At 32.9% G+C, this 13,537-nt stretch overlaps 2 protein-coding genes and 1 non-coding gene across 3 annotated transcripts; all 3 read left to right on the top strand.

Moving 5' to 3' along the window:
- The first annotated feature begins 5,405 nt into the window (after positions 1-5,405).
- LOC139901578 (uncharacterized) lies at positions 5,406-9,747 on the top strand. The gene is made up of 17 exons (XM_071884273.1): positions 5,406-5,516; positions 5,604-5,697; positions 5,790-5,898; positions 5,976-6,014; positions 6,108-6,191; positions 6,315-6,376; positions 6,473-6,575; positions 6,662-6,811; positions 6,885-6,953; positions 7,253-7,309; positions 7,390-7,653; positions 7,784-7,867; positions 8,057-8,140; positions 8,253-8,363; positions 8,476-8,546; positions 8,675-8,824; positions 9,226-9,747. Exons 1-17 carry the CDS (start codon positions 5,456-5,458, stop codon positions 9,596-9,598), a joined length of 1,965 nt encoding a protein of 654 aa, XP_071740374.1. The 5' UTR covers positions 5,406-5,455; the 3' UTR covers positions 9,599-9,747.
- Positions 9,748-10,067: 320 nt separating this feature from the next.
- Positions 10,068-10,139, top strand: TRNAP-CGG (transfer RNA proline (anticodon CGG)). The gene has a single exon. It is a non-coding gene; the product is annotated as a tRNA-Pro (tRNA).
- A 631-nt stretch (positions 10,140-10,770) lies between these two features.
- LOC139898002 (pentatricopeptide repeat-containing protein At4g33990) lies at positions 10,771-13,448 on the top strand. The gene is made up of 2 exons (XM_071880714.1): positions 10,771-10,806; positions 10,928-13,448. Exons 1-2 carry the CDS (start codon positions 10,781-10,783, stop codon positions 13,374-13,376), a joined length of 2,475 nt encoding a protein of 824 aa, XP_071736815.1. The 5' UTR covers positions 10,771-10,780; the 3' UTR covers positions 13,377-13,448.
- The last annotated feature ends 89 nt before the right edge of the window (positions 13,449-13,537 follow it).

The following is a 13,537-nucleotide window of genomic DNA, read 5'->3' as shown; positions in this document are numbered from 1 at the left end:
AATATTAATATTTAGGTTTATTAATGACAATATTAACTTTTGATAATAATACTAGTTATTTTAGTTGTAGTAATGATAATAATAATATATTGAAAATAATGATACTTATAATATTAATAGTCATACTAGTAATAAAAATAACGATAATAATATTAATAATGAAAATAAAATCATATTTAATGATAATAATAATAATAATGATAAAATAATATTAATTCAAATGGTAGTAATAATTTTAGTTATAATGTTTATTTTAGTATTAATGATAATCAAAATAATAATAAATATATATATATAAAAATCATGTTAATGATATTAATAATAATAATAATAGTACTAATATTGTTACAAATGATAGTTTTAGAAATAATGAGGTTTATTATAATAATAATAATAATAATAATAATAATAATAATAATAATAATAATATGAAAAGAGGGCTACCTTTAAAACAAGTTTTAAACAAATAAACGCCATGGCCCGGGATTGAACACGCGACCCCTTGTTTAAACACCAACACTCCATACCATCCCTCTACTATCTCATTTCTGTTTCAAATCTGAATTATAACTATCTATCCTAATTCGTCTGTCCTTCCTCAAGCTTCTATCATGTCATCATCACATCACAATCGCATTAACATCATATTTTAACGTTTTCAGTTTTATCATCATCATTTTAATTGTATCAAGGAAATCTTATGTTTGAGTCTATATCTAACTCGACCCAAATCCCAAATCACGGCCCAAAATATTGCCACAACATCACGGCCCAACACAAACTAGTTAGAATTCCAATTAACTAGCCTAATAACTAAATAAGTCTCGACCCTACAATACAACTAAGTAATGCTCGGCCCAACACTTAATTTATTTACGGCCCAATATAATTCAAAGGCCTACTGCCCGACTTCAAGGAAATACATCCATTTAGATTTGTGAATATTAACAGCTGGAAACTTAGGAATTATTTGTGGGGTTAGGTCTTTATCATCATCGTTTATATCTTTTTTTTTTCTTTTTACGTTTATGTCGGCCATAAAGGGAATCAGTAGCTGTAATACACCTTACAATTAGCTGTAGGTGTTGGTTACAAATCGAAACAGAAATAGTATATAGAAGCAGCCGGTGGCACTAGTTTGAAAACAGAAGGAAAGAAAGAAGAGGAAAACGTTGCAGCTATGTTTACATGGTAAGGGTTTGGTTTTTTGACGAATAAGAAACAAGAAAACAGAATAGTTTGCAGCAACAATGAACTGCAACAGCCATCGATGAAAGAAAAGAAAAAAAATATATATATATAAAACAGTGACAACGAGCAAGGGTTTCTACGTGGGTGTTGGTTTTTGGGTCTCGGTTGAAATAGCAAAACAGAAGCAACATTTTTTTTTTGTTGATGTGGTGGTTTAATGGTTGTTCTAGATGATCGGTGATGGTGGTTTCTGTCAGAAAGATGGTGCTGGGTGAAAGTGGTGAACCAAGGTGATGAGTTTACGATGATGGTGAGGATTGGTGATTAAAAGATGACGGGTGGTAGTGGCGTTCGCGAATTTAAAACAGAAAACAAGGATGGTGATAGTGATGAGGATTCGTAGGTGGCCGTTGGTGGTGGTGTTTGATCGTGATGGTGATTCAACGAAAGAGAGATAGAAAATGAGAGAGAAAGAGATGGAATATTGAATGGCTTTTGTCCTTCAAAGATCGATTGATATATAACTGGATATCCCGACAATTTATTCAATCCAAAGGGAACACAACAAAAAAATAAAGTAGATGAAGAAAAACCTTGCACATTTTTGTATATATCTGATTATATATATATATATATATATATATATATATATATTATAGTTATATTAATAATAAATATCTATATTAATAATGTTATAATACTATTAATAATAATAATAATATAACATATTAATATTAACACATATTTATGAAATATTAACAATTTCTATAAATATAAGTTTTGTAAATTACATATAATATTCATTTAAATAACTATGTGTAAAAATTATATATATATATATATATATATATATATATATATATATATATATATATATATATATATATCATATGTTAACTTTATAATTATACATATATAAAATAATCGTCATTAACTTTCTTAAGAAAATAGAATGAGTATTTCTAAATAATGTAAAACAAGTTCGTACAATATATAATTATATATATTCCGAAATAATATATATTTACATTACAAGTTTTTATTACATAAATGAATATATTAAATATATATTTTGTACAGGATAATTTGAATTGTAACAATATATATATTAAATGATTTTCCTATATATATATATATATAAGATAATAGTTTTCATTACAATGCACATTATTATTTTACATATTTATAACAATAATTGTATATAATATTAATGTAATTCAAATTATATACACATATATATTTATTTATGTACACATATTTACAAACAATGATTCGTGAATCGTCGGAACTAGTCAAAGGTCAATTGAATATATGAAACAGTTCAAACTTTTTGAGACTCAACCTAACAGACTTTTCTTATTGTGTCAAAAATATTAAATCGTATCAAGAGTTGGGTTTAAAATTAGTCGAAATTTTCCGGGTCGTGACAAATTAAGCATAATTCCGTTATTTTATTTCTTATCGCATTTTAATTTTTGCTACTTTAATTGTCGTCATTTATATGTTGCATTAGGTTTTAATTGTGACTTAAAATATAAAATTGACAAACCGGTCATTAAACGGTAAACCCCCTTTTATATATTATTACTATATATAATATATTTTGTACAAATATAATTGTTTAAAAATATAGTGTAAAATAAGTTGTATCCCTGTGGAACGAACCGGACTTACTAAAAACTATACTACTCTACGATTAGGTACACTGCCTATAGTGTTGTAGCAAGGTTTAGGTATATCTCGTCTGTAAATAAATAATTAAAACTTGTGTAATTTGTAACGTATTTCGTATTAAAAATATATAGTATTTCATACCCCACCTCGCACACATCAAAACCCTTAAGGCTTTCGGTTCACTATCACCATCTGTATTACGTATCATTATCATATATTTATACGACCTCGTCAACATAATTCATTCATCATCATAGTTTACATTTGATCATAAACCATATCAAACCATCATCGTCATTATTAACATATTCTTCCATCATCATATCGTTCTCTACTCATAAAAAGATCTAATCCAATTTTTGTCCTAGCAATTTAATATTGCTTGCTAATAAAGCCTTTTGATTGTATTTAATTTATCCACTTTCTAAAAGCCATAAGCATATGACTTGTAAAGTCATGTATATGATAAATATATGTACTCCCTCCACTAATTATGTCAGTCACTTAAACCACCTTTTATATTTCTTTTCTATTTTAATTCACTAGGTTGTTTTAGTTCCAATAGAAAGCTACAACAGTTCGATCAGCTGTTCAACGAATAAAACACTGCAGTAGCAGCAGTTTATAAACGAATTAGGAACAGAAAAGATTACAAATGTTGCAGCAGCCTGGTTTGATTATCGAAGCAGTAAACAAAAAACAAAACATAGTGGGTGTTCTTGGTATTTGGCATTCGAACAGAAAAGAACAAGCACTTAATTCGTCTGTTTACAGTTGTAAAGGAAACAGAAACGTATTTGTAAAAGGGTGTTTGTATGTGATGGTATTGTGGTTTCGAACTCGTGCAGGAAACAGAAAGAAAATAGATACAATATAAAGGCAGTAGAAGATCACGACAAGTAATAGTAAAACATGGTTTGGCTCATTCTAATAGTAGCAAAGATAAAGAACAGAAAGGCCTTTATGTTTTTCGATGGTTATGATGGTGGGTACATATAATTCTTGTTTGTTAATCAGCGAAAACAATAGCTGCAGTTTCATACGAATGAGTGGAGATTGAGTGTGTTTTAATGATGGTGGTTATGGAGTTGTTGTGGTGGTTTGGTTGTGGTTGTGAGTTGATTCTCCAACGAAGTAGTAGTAACAAAAGGTGGTGATGAGGGTTGCATCAAAAAGAAGCACAAGGGACTTGTTTGGTGAATATGTGTTTGTTTATTATTTATGTCGAACCAGGAAAGAAAGAAAGAAAGAAAAGGGTGCATAAAACTCATATGAGTGTATGCATCTCACCTTGCAATATATGTATGTAATTTACATATAATTGAGATAGTGGTAATGTGTTGGATCCATTATGCATATATGATTAATATATAAATATGAATAAGTCATACATAGAAACATTAACTAATTCTCACGTTTAGAATTTAAAAGAAACTTTACAAATAGTATAGCAGCCGTTGAATTTGGAAGTACTTACCGACAGTTTTAACGGACTGTGTATCGTGCGAAATCAGTGGCGGATAAAAGTGTTCAGAAAAATTCCATATTTTTAAATTAACTATATTTATTTATTTTGGTCATTATGGTATAAAATTCGATCATTAACTATTAAATAAAAATTATATTAATTAATCACTCTCAACCCCAAGTAAAATATAAAAAGTTTTTAAAATTCAATAAATAGTTCCTAAATACACTTTTAATAAGCCTAAAATTTATAGAACTCATTTTCGTATCACCGTTTATTTTAAAATTATATAAATTTGAATTTAACTTGCTTAATATCAATCGGAACATCAAACGAGTATTACAATCATTTAATATTTATTTTTAATATACTTTATTTATATATAGTTATGTTTTAAATAATAATTATTATTATAATATCATATTTTATTTTATTTTACATAGTAAATTATAATAATCGGATCATATAACATTTCAAATTAATATATATTAAATTAAATATGTACATATCTATTTACAATTAGTTGTTCGTGAATCGTCGGAAATGGTCGATGATCAATTGAATAGTTCAAAATTTTTGAGACACAATCTAATAGACTTTGCTTATCGTGTAAGAATCTTATAAAGATTGAGTTTAAATTTGGTCGAAAATTTTCGGATCTTCACACAACCAATACAACCAAGAGTGTAAGTGAGTCACTCACTCATTTACAATTAACAACGCTACACAAAACATAGCCTAAAAAATCATTAAACGGAAACTGTTTCTTTCTTGTATGATCGTTCGTTCTGATCTCTCCTGTTTAAATCTGATTTCTAGGGTTTACACATATTACAACTCCGGTAACTATTTTAATTCCCTCTTATTTTCCCTAATTTCTACTCATATGTGTATTCATACAGATATGATTATCTCGTCATGTTCAATTAACTCAAACACTGAATCCCTCTTACCATGTTTTTTATTTAACTACTACTGTTATGAGTTATCTGTTATTGTTTCCATCTATATAATTCCCAATAATACTTTAATTCCGATTTTGATTGACTTATTAAACTATTTTCATCGGTATTTATATTGTTGTATATAGTTTGTGCTACGTTCTTACTGGAATTCGCAGCCATGGATGATAAGTTAGACGATCGTGCCACGTTAATTTCGCGTATCGAACTGTTGGAACGCGGTATGCTTGCTGTTTTGTATTGTTCATTAGTTAAGTTGATTATAGTAACTGAAATTTCGTACGGTGAATATTGATATTGATATGTAGAGCGCGATGAATTACGAAATGATATAGAGCAAATTTGTATGCAACAATCTGGACCTAGTTACGCTGCTGTTGCATCCAGAATGCAAATTCAAAGGTTTCTGTTACTTAAAATCTCTTATACTAGTATTTTAATATATGTGCAATTGTCGATTAGCATTAATTAATATATTGTTAATAACGAATTAGGACAGCTGGTCTGGAGCAGGAGAGAGATGAATTGAAAAAAAAGTTAACCGCTTGCTTAAGAGAGAATGCAAATCTCCAAGAAGAGCTTTCGGAGGCTTATCGTATTAAAGTGAGATTTGCCTTCGTTTAAGTTTTTTGTTAGTGATTCTTGATCCGTACATACTAACATTCTAACGTCTATTACAGAACCAATTAGCTGATTTACATGCCACGGAGCTTAACAAGGTTTTTTTTTTTTTTTTTGGATATGATTACCAAGCTTAAATGGATTAAAAATGATAAAAACTTTAGGATGCTTATGTTAGTTAACTTATGTAGAGCTTAGAAGCAGAGAAGCAGATTAAATTTTTCCAAAGTTCAGTTGCTGCTGCATTCTCTGAACGTGATACTGCAATAATGGAGGTGATAGTCTCTTGAGCCTCTGCATTTACTAGATATAATTATTTCAATCGATTATCTTTAATCTTTAATGTTGTTTGAGTTTGTTCCTGCACTAACTATTTGAAATGGTACATATGACTGTAGGCCGAACAAGCCAAGGAGAAAGAGGAAATGGCGACACAGAAGTTTGACATAATGAAGCAAAAGTAAGTATATATTGCTCATAAAGGCATTGCCTTTATCTGTTTTCTGGTATTTATTTAAATTTTTAAGCAAACTTCTGATTAATATGGCGGGATCAGGATAGAAGAACTCAGCTCGGCTGTTTTTGAAGAAAAGACACTCTCATCTACACTTCAAACTAATTTACAAAAAGAACAAAAGGAGAATGAAATATTTAAGCAGGTACTATGTTGTCCATATCATCTTTTTCTACTATATGATTTTTACCTAAGCGTAGTTTTATGAAATTGGTATTTTATTTGTTACAGGTGATCACCAAGTTTTATGACATCAGACAGCATTCTTTAAATGAATATGACGATGTTAGTTGGGAGGATAAGTGTACTGTCCTATTGAATGATTCAGAAGATATGTGGACATTTACTGGTTATGGGGAATCATCAACCACCAAATACATCGTAAGTTCTAATAAGTAACAAACGACTATTAGAATTTTGCATATGCAACTCGATTAACTTTTGATTCAGACAGACTGCACTAGAGGAAGAAGTGGAGGCATTGAGAAATTCTGTTAATAATCTTCGGAGCAAGCTACAAATGGTAATTTATTTGCTTATGGTCTGTGAGTTGTGTAAGAATGTTATTATATGAGTGCAATTTTGTGCTAAAGAACATTGTGAATAACAACCAGGCAGTTAATTAGTTACGGGTTGTTTTAGATTGTTACATGCTTTGGCACTTTTAGTAACCATTTCAGATAATAACCCAAATTTAACTAACTGTCTGGTTGGTTGTTCTCTCACTGCTATTTTAATGATTTTTTTTTTTTCATATACTAACAAAGAACATTACCCTTTAGGTTTCTTCTTGCTGAGTTGTTTGTTCTTATTGGGAAACAGGGATTGGAGATCGAGAAACATTTGAAGAAGATGGTTAATGATTTGAAAAGCAAGAATGTGAGATTAACCTTTTAATTAACAACTAGACTACGATACGGAAATTAATGCAAATTTATGTGACTTGTTATTTAATACAGGTCGTTATGGAAGAGAAGATGCAAAGGGATTTATTAGGCATACGCACATTCCATTCCCAGTACAGACTTGAGATTGTGAATTTGCTTGCGGATGAATCATCTTATATTAAATCAGTTGTTGACGATATTAAAGAAAATATGAGACTAATTTATTTAAACGGAGAACTCAACAATATGTCTCCTCAGAGAGATGTGGGATTGCAAGAAAATGACTGTCGTGATGTACATAAAAGTCCCGATACCGGCTCAGATACTATTACAAAGGTATATGATCCTTTGTTTAAGCTTTTTGTTTATAGTTATATAAATTAAATTATATAATATCCAAAGAAAAACAGTACTACGTAATATATAATAAAGATGGATTAGGATTATAGAAGTTCATATGTTGCAGGAAAATGTTCCTGAGATGCCAAGCGTGTCCATTTCTGAAGCTGATGATGGCCCAGAAGCCCTTGTTCAGATCGCAGAAGACAAGGTATGTGTGTCTGAACTCTGAATTAAAACTCGGAATATCTGTCAACACTGGTCAAAACTCAGTCAAAGTCAAACTTGGTCAACATTCGGGTACTCCCTAAAAAGCCCCAACCGGGTACTCACCGAGTAGCTATTTTTGCAACCTTGTGCAAGTATATGTTTAATGGTTTCCTTTTACAAAATTTTGCAGGGAAACAGTTCGGACTGGGCAAAAGCTTGCAGTTCTGGAACATGGGACGTTTCTGAACCCCTTGCTCAGGCATTGCAAGAAAAGGTGCGTCCTTTTTTGTTTATATATCAATATTTAACGATTCAGATATCGAAATTCGAGACATTATGTGAGCCTCTCAGGTTACATTCAACTTCCATAAACTTATTTTATTCAGGTTGCAGCATTGATGCTTTTGTCACAAGAAGAAGAAAGATATTTGTTGGAGAGCAATGTAAATGCAGCTCTTCAGAGTAAACTAGAGGAGCTACAAAGCAATTTAAAACAGGTAACATTTATCATATATATTTATATTGATTCACCTTAATTCTATTGCCTTATTATACATTGCATATTATGAGCAATCACAACTAATAAAAAGCAAGTAAACTTTTTAATAGGTGACAAATGAAAAGGTTGTTGCTCTTATGGAGTTGGCGCAGTTAAAGCAGGAATACCGCTTCCTACAGGAGTACGTTTGATGCCTTCTTTTTTGTAAACTGTACGATTTCAAGCTTATTGTTAAACTTAAATGTGTTCGTGACATACATATGGTTTTGACACTTATAGGAAAGTCAACGATGATGTAAAGCACGGCAGCGTTTTATCTGGGAGTGAATCGAAAAGCTCGTTTCAGGATAAGGATGGACGGTTAAAGGGTTTGTTAAAAAAGACATATTTCAGTCAGTGGATTAATCCTCACCAAGAGTATGCACAAAAAGCTTCTAGTAGCACTATGGATTTTGCAAGGTTTGTGCATTTTCAATCATTTTTTTACATAATTACGTGGATCGTCCTTGTGGTTTACCCTAAGTTGTATGCCTCGTCCCTAAACTTTTTTTTTTGCCTTCGTATTCCCTTGAAATGTTTAATTTTTAACACCGCTCCTCTCTCCCTCTCACGGCCGTTTATTTTTTTGGTTAACTTTGCACATGTGCATCTCACGTGGGAGGGAGGGACGACCGGTGTTAAAAGTCACAAATCATGGGACTAAGAAGCAAAAAAATAAAGTTTAGGGACGAGGCGTGCAATCTAAGGGTTAACCACAGGGATGATCTGCGTGATATGCCTTTTTTTTCTTTCTGTCTGGTTATGCCGATATCGTGCTTTAGGTTCATATTTTTATATTTGTTAGTTAATATATTATGCAGAATGAGAATCGAGTATACGGCACTTAAAGAGAGTTTGGAAAGTATGGAGTATCTAACTTCTTCAATTCGTAGACTTCGTTTATCACTTATCAAGGTTAAAGAATCTGTTCAAGCTGAAGATACTGTTGATAAAAAATCAGAAATAATCGAAAACGTTGTGACAGAAGCAAACCTTTTAAAAACCGCACTTGGTAGTTCTCTTCCCGTAAGTTGGTCAGCCGAGGCTACCGATGGTGCTTCAAGTGCAGAAAAGGTGGACTGTGTATCTGCAGCAGGTTTTGAGATGGTTGAACTTGTTATATTAGCTTCACATTTGGTGAGAAACTCGTTTGTCGAAGTCAAGCTCCATCAAGGTGAACCGACCATCGAGTAGTTTTTTTTTTTTTTGGATGTTTCAGCTTGTTAATGTTGTAGATTATAATGATTTGCATTTTCTACTTTGTATCCTCCATGTTGAAGCAACCTTGTTTATTTTCATGATTGTATAGTCTATACGCATTGGGCTTGTAGGATGTCAATGCAGTTTTTTTCCCTTTTATATACACTTTTTTAGATTAAACTTTGAAATCTCAATCATATATGCTTGTGATTTTTGCGATTTAAGTTGGACAAAAACTCTAATAACAAACATATCTAGTATCAAATATTTCACAATTTCACCGGAGCACACAACAACAACAACATACCCAATTTTGCATGTATGGGGTATGGGGTAGGTGAGATCTATACGATCCTTTCTCTATCCTACAACAATTTCACCAGAGCATTACAAAGAAATCCAAAAGTATAGGGAATAGTAATATAGTATAATTCGATAGTTGCTATGAACACCATCATCAGTCGGGCATTTGGTCTAGTGGTATGATTCTCGCTTCGGGTGCGAGAGGTCCCGAGTTCGATTCTCGGAATGCCCCTATCTTTTTTATTTTTTTAAATTTAAAATTAATGCTAGCTGAGCCGCTTTATTCCATAAGGTGTTCTTCCACATAAGTCTAACAAACAAAATCAAAAATTCAAAACCCCCTCTCTATCTATCTAATTTTCTCCCCCTAAAACCCTTTCAACATCTTTGTTTTCATCACCGAGACGATCACAAAGGTAGATATAAATCTCTCTCATATTAAATTTATTTCTTTTCATAATCAGAATGCTTGATTTTATAAGGGATTTGCAATTGCTAAAATGTTAAGAAAATGTTAAGAAAATACTCCGTAACTAATCCTCTTTAATTCGAGTGTTTCTCGTATTTAAGCGATTCAAAATTATAGATTCAGCACAGTGTGTCGTTTCTAACCTTTTCGTTAAAATCTAAATCTTTCTTACATATGCCCACCAAGTGTTTGTTTATATGCCTCTGCAAGTAAAATAATTTCGAGTAATAAAATTTAATCCTGTAGTTATCTGTTATTTCTTTCAGATAGTACTAATTATAAACATCAAGTAATTGTTACCTTGCAATTGTTTGTACGACTTATTCTATGTATACACATATCTTATTCTTTGTACTAATGCTGAATTAGTTGTATTCTATTTTGTTCCAGGATCTGTTTTTCCGATGCTCAAGGTTCTAATCGCACGTAGGTAAACCTCGTTATTCGTGTTCATTATCGTTATTATTATTTACTATTTTCTTTAAGTCACTTGTATGCTTTGAATAGAGTAAATGAGAGTTTTTAGCTCAACAAGATTTTTTTTCTTTCAGACTGCTGACAAACTTCCAAAGTAACCGTTCTTCCAAAGCTTTTCAAATTGGTCGTTGTCTTCATACATCATACTCCCCTGTCACAAATTATAATCAACGTTCACACAACAACGATGTTAGAAATTACGTGGAGATTGATATCGAACACCTATTTAACTCGTGCACAAAGACCCACCTTGCGAAATGTCTTCACGGATTACTTATCGTGTTGGGGAAGGTCCAAAGTCTATTCATTTCCACGAGGCTGGTCAACCTTTATGCAAATGTTGGTAATATCTCTTTATGTCAACAAACATTCGATCAAATCAGAAATAAAGACGTTTACACTTGGAATTCAATGATCTCCGCATACGTTCGAAATGGGATTCCTAATGATGCTTTGAATTGTTTATACAAAATGCCTAACTATGAAGTGAAGCCCGATTTTTACACTTTTCCACCCGTGTTAAAAGCGTGTCGTGTTTTAAATGACGGAAAGAGAATTCACGCGTGGATTTTGAAAACAGGGTTGGAATGGGATGTTTACGTGGCCGCTTCTTTGGTGCATATGTATTGCCGTTTTGGTTTGTTTGATGGCGCTTTTCAAATATTTGAAAATATGCCGTTTCGAGATATGGGTTGCTGGAATGCTATAATCTCGGGGTTTTGTCAGAATGGGAAAGGCGAAAAGGCGCTCGGGGTTTTGGATGAGATGAACTTCGAAGGGATTAAAATGGATTCGGTTACCGTTTCCACCATTTTACCCGTTTGTGCACAAATGGATGATATGGGTCAAGGAAGAACGACCCATTTGTATGTCATAAAGCATGGGCTCGATTCCGACTTATATGTCGGCAATGCGTTTGTAAACTTTTATGCGAAATTTGGCGAATTAGAGCATGCACAGAGGGTTTTTGATGAATTGCCAACCAGAGATTTGGTATCATGGAATTCGATTATTGCTGCGTATGAGCAAAACAATAATCCCGATCGTGCAATTTACCTTTTTTATGAGATGCAAATCAACGGGTTTAAGCCCGATTTGTTGACGTTAGTAAGCGTTGCATCGAGTATTGCTCAGTCTCGAGATTTCGGAAGTAGCAAATGCGTCCATGGTTTTGTTCTTAGGAGATGTTGGTTTGAAAAAGACGTGATAATAGGGAATGCGGTAGTGGACATGTACGCGAAACTAGGTGACGTTGACTCTGCACGCAGACTTTTTGAAAAAGTCAACCTTAAAGATGTCGTTTCATGGAACACAATGATTACAGGATATGGTCAAAACGGTCTTGCAAGTGAAGCCATAGAGGTGTATCGTATGATGGTAGAAACCGCAATAGAACCAAATCAAGGAACTTGGGCTAGCGTTATACCTGCGTATGCTTATATCGGATCCTTAAAAGAAGGGTCCACGATCCACGGGCGGGTCTTGAAAACGGGTCTACTTTCCGATGTCTTCATCGGAACATGTCTAATTGACTTTTATGGAAAATGTGGAAAAGTTGAAGACGCGATTAACTTATTTAACGAAGTACCTCGAACGAATTCGGTCCCGTGGAACGCCATAATCGCATGCGTCGGCATACACGGAAACGGGGAAACGTCGCTTAAGCTATTTAACGATATGCTCGACGAAGGTGTTCGACCCGACCCAATAACTTTCGTTTCGTTATTGTCGGCGTGTAGCCATTCGGGTTTAGTCGAACAAGGTGAGTGGTGCTTTAATATAATGCAAAACGACTACGGGATCAAACCGATGTTAAAGCACTACGGGTGTTTGGTTGATTTATTGGGCCGGGCCGGGCAATTAGAGAAGGCGTATACTCTTATAAAGACTATGCCTTTAAAGCCCGATGCTTCGGTTTGGGGTGCTCTTTTAGGTGCTTGTAGGATATATGGTAATTCGGATTTGGGTCAAGTAGCTTCGGATCATTTGTTAGAAGTTGACCCGGATAATGTTGGATATCATGTTTTGTTATCCAATATCTACGCGAATGCTGGTAAATGGGACGGTGTGAATAAAGTGAGATCGTTAGCGAATAGCAAGGGGTTAAAGAAAACGCCTGGTTGGAGTTCGGTTGAGTTAAACAATAAAGTTGAAGTCTTTTATACCGGGAACCAAACGCACCCGCAATGTGATGAAATATATGAAGAGTTGAATAATTTAATGCAGAAAATGAAGATTCTTGGTTATGTTCCGGATTATAGTTTTGTGTTGCAAGATGTTGAAGAAGATGAAAAACTGCATATTCTTAATAGTCATAGTGAAAGATTAGCAATTGCGTACGGGATTATTAATACGCCTGCTAGAACATCGCTTAGGATATTTAAGAATTTGCGCGTGTGTGGAGATTGTCATACTGCTACCAAGTTTATATCTAAGATTACCGAGCGGGAAATTATCGTTAGGGACTCTAATCGGTTTCATAATTTTAAAGACGGTGTTTGTTCTTGTGGCGATTTTTGGTAAGCTTCAAGTTGATTTGAGATTTCATCTTCCTGTTGTATGCATACTTACAAAGTGATTTATGAAACCATATTCTTTTTTGACTAAATTGCGCAGTTGGTCCGTAAATTTTGTATTAAACAGCGGAGGTGACCTTAAACTTTTTGTTGTCGTTAGTATTTCTT

This window comes from Rutidosis leptorrhynchoides, chromosome 3, assembly GCF_046630445.1.
Source record: "Rutidosis leptorrhynchoides isolate AG116_Rl617_1_P2 chromosome 3, CSIRO_AGI_Rlap_v1, whole genome shotgun sequence".
NCBI classification, from domain to species: Eukaryota; Viridiplantae; Streptophyta; class Magnoliopsida; order Asterales; family Asteraceae; genus Rutidosis; species Rutidosis leptorrhynchoides.
This window is presented reverse-complemented; position numbering and strand designations above follow the sequence as displayed.

Coding starts and splice junctions, on each gene's coding strand:
- LOC139901578 (XM_071884273.1), top strand. CDS start 5,456: ATGGATGATAAGTTAGACGATCGTGCCACGTTAATTTCGCGTATCGAA. Junction 5,517..5,603: donor TATCGAACTGTTGGAACGCG/GTATGCTTGCTG, acceptor ATTGATATGTAG/AGCGCGATGAATTACGAAAT. Junction 6,954..7,252: donor TTCGGAGCAAGCTACAAATG/GTAATTTATTTG, acceptor ATTGGGAAACAG/GGATTGGAGATCGAGAAACA.
- LOC139898002 (XM_071880714.1), top strand. CDS start 10,781: ATGCTCAAGGTTCTAATCGCACGTAG. Junction 10,807..10,927: donor AAGGTTCTAATCGCACGTAG/GTAAACCTCGTT, acceptor TTTTTCTTTCAG/ACTGCTGACAAACTTCCAAA.